The following is a 10,842-nucleotide window of genomic DNA, read 5'->3' on the forward strand; positions in this document are numbered from 1 at the left end:
CTGGGTCTCGGATTATGCTCCGTATCAACCGCTAACCGACACCCTAACCCTGTCATCGTCGCGTTTCGTGTGTGTGTATGCGCAAGAAACGGTGTACTCATGGTCTTCCTGTTGAAACCACCATGTGCAAGCGCGCGCTATCGGGTGTGCTCGTTATAAAGGGACTGGCCGCCATCTGAGAGTACTCTACGCATCAATCTATAAAAGTAGGATGCGGCACCACGGATTCAGACGTACCTGAACAGCAGCCAGGACCAGTAACCTGGCGTATTTCATCATGGAAACTGGCCCAGGTCATGTATGGCCTGGCGTTTGATGTCATTCCTGAACCCAGTATACTGCGTGTCAGCCAACTCCTACTTGAAGCGAAACCAGACTTACCGAAGCGTTTGCCTAGACAAGTTGCTGCAGATACCACATCCCGCGGTATCACCTCTACTCACGCCGCCTGAACGATCGCCTGGCCGTCTGGAAGGGAGTGGCCTCGGATACGCATGCCCTGCGTCGCGCATCATTCAATAGAGCCTGTCCGTAGCGCCGGTATGAACGAGGAGGGGAAGGGGAGGAAAAGGGATGGTCATGAAAAGAAACCCTGGTCGTCACAGTTTCCGTCGTGGTGGTGGTGTGCGTTTGAGGACTTGGTTGAATTGAGGAACGAGCTCGGCCTTCGGAACGGGTCGGAGTTCGATCGTACACGTGGCGTTGGTTGGAGCGCCAATAATGCGGGGCAGCCCCGCCCTCGATCGTCCTCCCTCGATATTCTTCTTCTCGCATGACTGACTCGCGAACTCCCGCCCTCCATCGTTCTCCTTCGACATCGTGGACCAAACATGTCAGGGAAATGAAGTTGGCATGGTTGGGTAAGCCAATAGGTAAGTATTCCATTTCCTGACCCTCGTCCTCACATCCTCACTCTAGTACCCTCACAGCGCCATGGTGTAGACCGGCGAACTTGAATCCCAGGACGTGTCTGAGGCAACGGCTGCAGGGTAAGCACGACCCCATGGCCCTCAAAGTTCAGTTCAGTGCAGACTCACCTCGACACCAGCTGCCCTTGTCCACCCTATTGCCGGCCATGCACCACCCACTTGCCTCCCGGCTCACGAGGCAAGAGCTCCCAGCCTCCGACACCGCCAGCCGCAACGTCTACGACGCAGGATCCACTTCCCTACACCTGAACACGTTGCGCCGCAACTGCGAACCCAAACGACGGCGTACCGGGACTACACAATACCATCAACGGCATACGCACCTGGGCATAGCATGGTACTGCCTATCCCTATCCCACAGCCCGACAGAAGCCCACCAACGTTTCCCGAGCCCGTAATACCGCCAACATGGCCTACGACGATGACGACGAGGCGAGATGACCGCTGAGACGCCAGTAGCACGCCGACGCGAGACGAACGAGCGAGGGAATGACAAACATCAGTCGTTGGAATAGGCGTAGGAAGGGGATAGATGAAGGACGGAGGCAGGGAGAGCCAGCTAGGCACTGGCGTCGACGATGAGAAGACCAGACAGCAGAAAAGAATGTGAGTACCCGTCTCAAACTAATGGAGATACACTCACCACGATATCCCCCCACAGCGCCGCTCTTCCCCTCACATTTCCCCGCATCCGTCCAACTACCTTGCACCCACTCCGTGCGACGACCTGACAACGCTACAACACCCCAACCCCCGCGTCTTCTCCATCTGCAACCCTCAGTGTCGATAACATTGTCCCGAAGCACACGCAGCGTCGCGCCCAGCACCCGACAACGGCGACGACACTTAGCCTGCTGGAGTAGCGAGGACATAAGGACGGTAGGGAATGGGGCCAGTTAAGAAGGGATAGGACGGCGATGGGCTGGCGTAGACGACGACGACGACGACGACACAGCGAAGGTGGGTCCCAGCAAGTCCAGAAACCTCACCACTCACCACGTTATCACCCCAGCAGCATCCACGCTGGCGCTTCGAACAAGGCCTCTATGCGATCGAGGGCGCGGACAGCTGAATAACCTTGACCTACAGCTTTTTCCTACGCACCAGTGAGACGAGACGACGGTATCAGCCTTGCGCTGTTGCTGCTCGAACCAGCGCCATACGTACAGCAGCTACTCACGACCATGGGGGACGCTGAGCACAACGGACGGCTGGTGTATTGGAAGCGGCGATGAGAAGGGAGGATGAACAGGTGAGTTGCCCTGCTACGCTCGTGCCTAGCATACCACTCACCAGCATACTGTGTCCGAAAGACACTTGTAGCGAGCCCCAAGGCGATATCTATCACCTCCATGTGCCATACTCGTCCATGCCGCACGCCGCTAGGCTTGATCAACAATAAATATGGCGCCTCACCGAACCTTCACCACCCTCGCTCACGTTAGCGCGGAATCGGAAAACATCGACGAACTTCTCCTAGCTGCTACAGGTGACGAAAATCAGCCGCAATTCCCTCATGGGAATCCAAATCATCCTAACCCACCACATCAGCAGCCACGCTCGAACGATCCAGTTGTGAATGGTATCCACCATCACGGACATCACCCTGCGACCCATAGGACGCGAGGGAAACCCTTCACCATCATCATATCCCAGCATTATATCCCGGTCGACTCCGCTACCCCGTCACCCTGGAACTTCAGTATCCTACTCCATCCAGCTACGCTACCCCATGCGTCCACCCTGCACCCCGAGCCGAGCGCTGAGGAATCCACGCTGGGAAGCCAGGGATGGGACACGGCAAACGGGAAACGGAGATACGAGAGGCGAGAAACGAGAAACCAGACACGGGAATCGGAGAAACGAGAAACGGCAAACGATACACGAGAAAGGGGACACGAGAATCGACATTGAGAATCGGAGGCGGCGGAGGCGTCGGCGGCGTAGGCACGAAATCGAACGGGGCCGGACGGTGACGGCAGGGAGTTGCAGGATGCATCGGGGGTAGATGGCGCCGAGCATGAGCTTTCGCCGTTGTCAAGCGGTACCAGGCAACGACGAGAGACCTCTCTCTCTCTCTCAACGGCCTTTACTCTCCCTCAATCCCAAGGAGACATGCGGGACGAACAAGACAGGAGACAGGCGAACGAAAGGGCGAGGAAGCGGGTCAGGCGGTGCAGATAACCAGAGGTACGCTCACACCCCACTTATGTCTTGATCACGCGTCCAACACGTCGCACCGCAGCCATGAGGCTCATCGCCTGTGCCTCCCTCCCCATCACCGCCGCAATACTGATTCGGGACCCTCCTACGAGGATACCGCCCGTCCGCCAGTGACCATGGTGATCGACGCCGGGTACCATGGAAGCCACAAAGCCCCGCCCTGATGTATAGTGTACCGTGTATATCCCGGCCCTGGGACGTACCGTACATCATACAACGGGGCGGGACCAACCACAAACCCATGCTGCTCTCTCTCTCCTCGAACGTGACACCATCAAGCGCTCGCAAGACCCTCCTACGTCCCTCTTAGACGCGCTCAACCGCCTACGACGCTCCAGCCTTCTACGGTACCCTCTCCTCCCACCGACTCCAACCGCGGGCCCAGTGGCTAGCCCCAGAACCCAGGGACTACCCCACGAATCGAGAGCGGGCTGAACGGTTGAGAGGCGTCGCGAAAGCCGTCGAACGGAGTGGTGGGTTGGATCGTCACGATGCAAGAGTAACTTACTCACCATCCGCGGCATCGCAGACACTATGCACAAGCGAGACGAAGAAGCGGATTGCGCATTCAGCGTAAATGAGGCGACCACGCGCCAGGATCACTATGGTGAGGAATGGTGTAACGGAGGGGCAACCGAGAGGGTGATGCGCAGTGTCGCGCAGAGGGACCGGCGACAACGGGATGGCGGGGCAAAGCGCTTTGATGCATGAAGAGGTGAGCTCCTTTCAGCTCCGAGCTTGCGAATTTACTGACCTGCGTAGATCCAAGTTTAGCGTAGTGGCTACAAAGTCCAGGATGCTCCCGCCAATGACCATCTCCCCTCAAAGTACGGCAGGGAGGCCACCCTAGCTGCGTCTAATGACTCTGACGTGGGGATTCTGCGAGCACACGATACTTTGTGCGCTGGACATACAAGGAGAGAGTGACCATAGAGGTGAGTATCAACGCTGCCACTGAATTCGTTTTGAACTCATCTGCGCACACTGCCAGCGCCGACTCAGACACATGTCACCCTTGCCCGCCTTTCCCAGCCTCACATACCGACCTCAAACGGCGACCACGAGCGTTGGCAACAGCAACAGCAGTGGAGTAGATTTGGCCGCACTGGGATGAGGATTGCAAATAAATGGGTGCGATTCCCCGATTTTCATATTAGTTTGTCCTACATCTCCTTTCTTTTTTCCCACCATGTCGTCGCCTCAAGATTCACCGTGACAGCCGACGACGACGACTACGGTAACGATGACCGACGTCTTGTTCCCCCGCCCATGTCTAATGTTCCTTCTCCCGACACTCTCACTTCACAAACGCATTCCCAATTAGCCTCCATCCTCGCCGATGCCTGCAAAGAAGCAGAGCATCTTCGTTGTGAGCTGTCGTCGACTCGAAAACGCGCTGTCGGCCGTCTCAGGTCAAGGTTCAAACTCCTCGACCGCTGGTTCTTCGCCTAACGTGACACCATCGGCGGCCGTCCACAACCCCGACGCGGCGCGAGCCCTCATTCTTGAGTATGAAGAGAGAGTCGCCGAAGCGGAGCAGGCACGAGATGAGGCAGAGGCTCGAAGAAGGATGGTGGTGGATAACTGGCAGCAACTGGAGCGATATCTCCAAGGTCTTGAGTTCCATGCCTCAGACGCCAGAGCGGGGTTCGCCCGGATCGTAGCAGACGGTGGTGCGCCGTTGGTATTGGCGGATCTCAACGCTTTACCTGCTGCTAGTCGCTCACTATTCTCATCTTCGTCTACGATAGGGCCTCCGTCTACCAAGGGCCCACACCGAAACAATTCTACCGGCTCGACGGCATCGACAAGCAATCGTACCACCCACTATCCCTTATCGTCCTAACGTGCCCCCATATCAGCCACATCATCCATCTCGACCCTACAGCCCGAAAATGGAGGCAACCGCCCCCTCCCTCAAACGTCGCCATGCCGTCTAGGCGGTATTCACCACCACCTCAGCCTATCCCTCCTCCAATGGAGTACCGTGCTACCCGATCGGGACGACAATCGCAGGTGGAGCCAGGCCCTTTACCCCAACCAGGCCAGGTCCAAACGTATCAGACGCACGTCTTCGCGCCGGTGGTGACGGGCGCTCCGGTGAAGAAGAGCAAGTTCGGCGCCAGTGGAAGTTCGGGCAATCTAACAGGTGCATAGTTTCTTCAGACGACAGAATCGAATACTCACCCCTTCGCAGCGAATGGCTCCCAAAGCCAGGGCGACGTAAACGGCGTACAGTCGGCCCCTCCCCCACCTTCGTTTCCGCCGACGAATGCTCAGAGTCAACGCATATGCAGACAGTGCGGGTTTGCCTGGTCGGTACAAAGAGGGAAAGCCCTGCACCCCAGCCACTGCGGGGATAAGCCGATAACCTCACAGAGGGAATTGAGATGTTAGCTTAGTGATTACATTAAATAAATTCCCATTTACATCTGCGGCGGAAATGAGAAGTAAATGTAATTAACATATAAAATAAATTCACACTTCCATCGGGGAAGATAATCAGAAAACCTCCTGAGATAGCAACCGGAAGTTATCGAGAAAGATAATCTAAATATCATCCGGCTATGTTCTGAATTCCCTCGTCGAGGGAAATCAGGATATCTTCTGATTACCACGCAAGATGATTGGCAGAAGATAATCAAATTGCCATCTTACCATCCTCGGCGAGGGTATCCTGATGGAATTCTAATTTTCTTTTATCTTATCTTCGGGCTACCCTCGGCGATGGTATTTAGAATATCCGAGGTATCTATATCAGGCAATTTTTTATCTGTACCTCATGTGACTTGAATCATCGGCATCTTCCGCACCCGATCGCCCCCCAAGTCACGTCGCGGACTCCGTGATCCGTTTTTTCCTTCTTTCCTTCTTACCACCACATACACCTTTCCTGTAGATACTATGAATATAATGAATATATACATAACGCACATGTAGCAAACAATACATACTGTCCAAAATAATAGACATCAGAGAATGACGATTAAATTGACACTCCACATGCCTGAGCTCACGACCAGTATGCACATCGTTGTATATTAAGAAAGACAATCATTATCATTGTTATTCTCTAAGTCATTACTACAAGTTCATCTATCTACTTATTATTGCTATGTAGCTTTACCCAAGATCTACCCATACTTTTGCTGCTGATTTACACAAGTACTACTACTACATTACAGCCGTGAATCAAGACCATGTTGTCCCTTTCTATCAAAAGAATATCAATAGATTTGGCTAGCGTGTAAATGCGAAAATGAGCGTCGAATTCATACCGTACGTGTTTCTGTACTTACTTTCGAAGTTGTGTTGTCTTTTGCCGTAACTTTTTTCCGTTCAACCAGGCAGTGTAATCTTCGTAACGGTACCACTCATCCACGTAGATGTGGACCGTGATGGCCGCCCATTTCCCCTGAAATCCCCGGATTGTGATGTGTGCGCCGTCCGTGCTTTGATGGCGTCCATTGCTGCAAATGCTCAAATCAGTTAATATTCTCATCAGGTAAGCTACGTACATTATCACCCATGTGCTCAATTGCTCAACATTATACCCCAGACGCTCGCTCATCTCTTGCTTTGTTTGATCGCGAGTTAGAAAGTTCAATGTCACTTTGATCGTTTGTCGCTGGACGTCTCGTTGATTCGAAAGCAGCGATTTGACCATAGAAAGACGTGTCATGCTGGTGTTCAAATGGTAGTGTTGGTAGTGTTGGTTTGTTGGCGAGTCTGCGTAAATATCGCACCTATCTATATTATCCGACGGATTACAGGGTGTAATCGGTCGACCTCCTCCGTTTGGGACACAACAACTTCACACACCTCCGTTAGGGTCTACTGATGGGTAATCAGCTTGTTGTGTCCGGCTTTTCTTGTCCCGTTGTCCCTCCACACCCCCTTCTTCGTCGAGAATGTCGCTGAGCGTAGCGAAGCAACCGTTGCTCCCCAGGCCAGGGTTAGGTGACGAAATATGTCCGGGCATGTTAGGAGAGTATACTGATCTAGTTTCTACGGAGATAGCTGCCCTCCTCCTTGTGCTATAGCCCAAATACCGTTTTGGGACGAGGAGAAGGGGGGCCCAAGTCTCAGAAAGTGGGCCCAAGCGGACACAACAACTTACCATCTCTAGATATACCCAAAGGCTATATGGGAAGCCCTGTTGTGTCCGCTTGGGCCACTTCCTCATCATTCAGCAACTGGATTACTACCTGCAAAACCACTATACTGGCTACAAGGATATGGCAAATGGGCCCAAGCGGACACAACAACCTCCCAGACCTCCCCATATATATCCCTCAGGATTGGGCACCTGTTGTGTCCACTTGGGCCCACTTGGGCCTGACCTGTAGAATTATCTTTGTGTTTTATTTAATGCGCCCCTGTTCCCCTTTTCCCCTGACCTTCCTATTCAGGAAGCTGAGTTTTCGCATTTTCTCACAGTTACAATACATCACAACTCCGACCTCATTACAAAATTAGTTTCTCACAGTCAGTAGCTCACATTAGGGACTTCAAATTCCGCTCTAGTGGCACTTTTTGTAATGAAACATGGTCAGAACCTGCTCCAATTGCTTAGGTATATAGTGGAAAGTTGTTCAGAATAATTAAAAACATAAGAAGCAAAAACTCCGGAGTAGTTAGGGCCATTTTAAGGCAGTGAAAAGGTGCAAAAATGCGAAGTTAAACAGCAAATACAGGACTAGTGACTTAGGATTTGATTTTCATGACTTGCTTGAGTGGAGAAAAGTGTTCAGAATGCGAAATTACATGGGATACAGTTGACAGTATATAGCTGGCATATTTTAAGGACAAGCTACAGGCTCAAAAATGCGAAGTTAGCAGGAAGAATGAGCTGTACTTCCTCAGGATGTTGTTTTCATGACTTGCTTGAGTGGACAAAGTTGTTCAGAATATGAAAAAACATAAGTACAATGTGGAGAGCATTTTGTAGCAGCAGGTATTGCCATTTAAATTGAGCAAAAATGCGAAGTACAGCCAGAAGGTGACTCCTAGGCCCCCTGGGTCATGTGCTTACAGAATACTTCAGAGGTTTTCTGTAAGCACATGACCCAGGAGAGCTAGGGGATATTCCCACAGGCAAAGAACAACAAAATTCGCTCTGAGGGCCTTTTTTTGGTGAATACAAGGGCAGGACTTGTCCCAATTACTTAGGTATATGGAGTAAAGTTGCTGAGAATGAGAAAATACATAAAATACAGAAACTCCGGAGCTATTGGGGACAATTTGAAGTGGGAAAAGGTGCAAAAATGCGAAGTTTACCATTCACTACAGGAATACTGAGCCAAGGATTGATTTTCATCATTTGCTTGAGTGACAAGAAGTGTTCAGAATGAGAAATTACATAGGCTACAACTGAGCCAACATCACTAGCAGTCTTTGTTGCTAAGTTAGACAGGCAAAAATGCGAAGTTTAGCAAGAAATCATGCAATACTGGCTCAGGAATTGATTCTCAGGACTTGCTTGAGTGAAGGAAGTTGCTCCAAATGTGGAAAAACATAAATCTGAATTGGTCCGAGATTAGTTACACTGTTGCAGCATCAACAAAGTAGCAAAAATGCGAACTTGCACCTGGATGTAACCCCTTGAGTCCCCTGGCCCACTTAGGACGCTTTTCCCACAGTTACAAAAGTGCGAACCATTACATTAATGTGAACTCAGATATCCCACAGTCAGTTCCATGTAATAAACATCACAAAATCCGCTTTTTCTGCTGGTAGAGGATCAGGATGTGATCATGGAGCTTAGTTGTGAGTGTGAAGGTTGTGCAGAATGATGGAAAAAATGAGGCTAAGCTGGTCCGAAGCTATGTAAAAATTTATTGCACTCTGTACAAGTCAAGAATGCGAAAATGCAGCAAGAGATATGGCCATAGGAGGCCAGGAAGCGAGTTTCATGACTTGCTTGAGTGGGGAAAGTTGTTCGGAATGGAAAATAACATAACGATGAATTGGTCTGAAATGATTTCCACTGAGTCCAGGCTCAGCAATGAAGCAGAAATGCGAATTTATACCAGAATGTGACCCCTTGAGCCCCCTGGCCCACTTGGGAAGCATTTCCCACAGTTACAAAAGTGCGAACCATCACATTCGTTCAAACTCAGATGTCCCACAGTCAGTAAGAACTAATAAAGACTACAAAATCACCTCAAAACGGAGTTTTTTGATGGTAGAGGGTCAAGCTGTGCTCATGGAGCTTAGGTGTGAGTGTAAGAGTTGCTCAGAATAGCCAAAAACATAAGGGAGGATTGGTCCGAAGCTATCAAAAAAATTATTACACTCTGTACAGGGCCAAAAAGCGAAAACTGAGCAGGAGACATGGCTATAGAAGGCCAGAAAGTGATTTTCATGACTTGCTTGAGTGAAGAAAGTTGTTCAGAATGCCAAATAACATAACGATGAATTGGCCCGAAATGATTCTCAGTACATTCAGGCTCAGCAATGGAGCAAAAATGCGAATTAACACCAGAATGTGACCCCTTGAGCCCCTGGACTATTATAGAAGTCTTTCTCACAGTCACAAAAGTGCGAAGCATTACATTACTTTAGACTCAGATGTCCCACAGTCAGTACCATGTTATAAAGACTACAAAATCCGCTCAAAATGGATCTTGATGATGGTACAGGCTCAGGATGTCAGAATGGAGCTTAAGTGTCAGTGTGAAACTTGTTCAGAATGATGAAAAACATAAGTTAGAACTGATCCGAAGCGAATTACAAATTTATTTGACTCCCCACAAAGCAAAAAAGCGAAAACTGAGGAGGAGGCAAGGCAGTAGAAGGCCAGGAAGTGATTTTCATAGTTTGCTTGAGTGGAGAAAGTTGTTCAGAATAGCAAAAAACATAAGGATGAAATGGTCCGAAGTAATTGCCAGCACTTCCAGGCTCATCAAAGGAGAAAAAATGCGAAGTTACACAACAGACTTACCACTCAAGCCCCTGGCTCAGCCCCCAACTCCGGAGCTAGTAGGCTACTACATAAGATATTCACACAGTTACAAAAATGCGAAATAGTGACTACAAATTATACAAAGTGAACCAATGACTAGAAAGCTTAGCTGTCTGAACAAGAGTTGATCAGAGAAGTTGAATACATATGACTAGAACATAATTATGAGTATAATTCAAGTATTGATGGCTGTACTAGTGAAAACTTCGAGATGAAGGGGGTGTATTACAAGTAATTCAGAAGCAGATTCTCACAGTCAATGGTGGTGTAACAAGACTACAAAATCCGCTCTAACTGGAATTTGTAATAGAATAGAAGTGCAAGTGATGAGTAGCTACATTGTCACAGTCAGTAAAGAGTCCAAAATGCGAAAGTAGCAAGATATTGAAGGTAGTGGTAGTGATAGATTCCATATATGGATGGAACCCAGTCCATGGACACTGTATATGGCTGCAACCCGATCCGTGGAGGTAGTGGAGTGTTGAAACCCGGTCTGATTGTATCATACGTGGCTAGAACCCGATCCGGTCGATGTAGAAGCAGAGTGAACGCGTAGAATTAAATGTAAGGTTCGGTATTGAAAGGGTTAGGGTTAGGGTTAGGGTTAGGGTTAGGGTTAGGGTTAGGGTTAGGGTTAGGGTTAGGGTTAGGGTTAGGGTTAGGGTTAGGGTTAGGGTTAGGGTTAGGGTTAGGGTTAGGGTTAGGGTTAGGGTTAGGGTTAGG

The 10,842-nt window shown here is 50.0% G+C and overlaps 2 protein-coding genes across 2 annotated transcripts; one reads left to right on the plus strand and one right to left on the minus strand.

Annotated features, from left to right (window-relative positions):
• Positions 1 to 4,011: 4,011 nt before the first annotated feature.
• Positions 4,012 to 5,549, plus strand: PC9H_002786 (uncharacterized protein; the record flags this gene model as incomplete). Its single annotated transcript, XM_036772398.1, has 6 exons — positions 4,012 to 4,087; positions 4,144 to 4,308; positions 4,372 to 4,430; positions 4,477 to 4,812; positions 4,872 to 5,301; positions 5,350 to 5,549. The coding sequence occupies 6 exons, from the start codon at positions 4,012 to 4,014 to the stop codon at positions 5,547 to 5,549; spliced, it is 1,266 nt and encodes a 421-aa protein (XP_036625590.1).
• A 782-nt stretch (positions 5,550 to 6,331) lies between these two features.
• Positions 6,332 to 6,834, minus strand: PC9H_002787 (uncharacterized protein; the record flags this gene model as incomplete). Its single annotated transcript, XM_036772399.1, has 3 exons — positions 6,332 to 6,365; positions 6,452 to 6,622; positions 6,671 to 6,834. 3 exons carry the CDS (start codon positions 6,832 to 6,834, stop codon positions 6,332 to 6,334), a joined length of 369 nt encoding a protein of 122 aa, XP_036625591.1.
• Between the last annotated feature and the right edge of the window lie 4,008 nt (positions 6,835 to 10,842).

This window comes from Pleurotus ostreatus (assembly GCF_014466165.1).
Source record: "Pleurotus ostreatus strain PC9 chromosome Unknown scaffold_14, whole genome shotgun sequence".
Taxonomy (NCBI): domain Eukaryota; kingdom Fungi; phylum Basidiomycota; class Agaricomycetes; order Agaricales; family Pleurotaceae; genus Pleurotus; species Pleurotus ostreatus.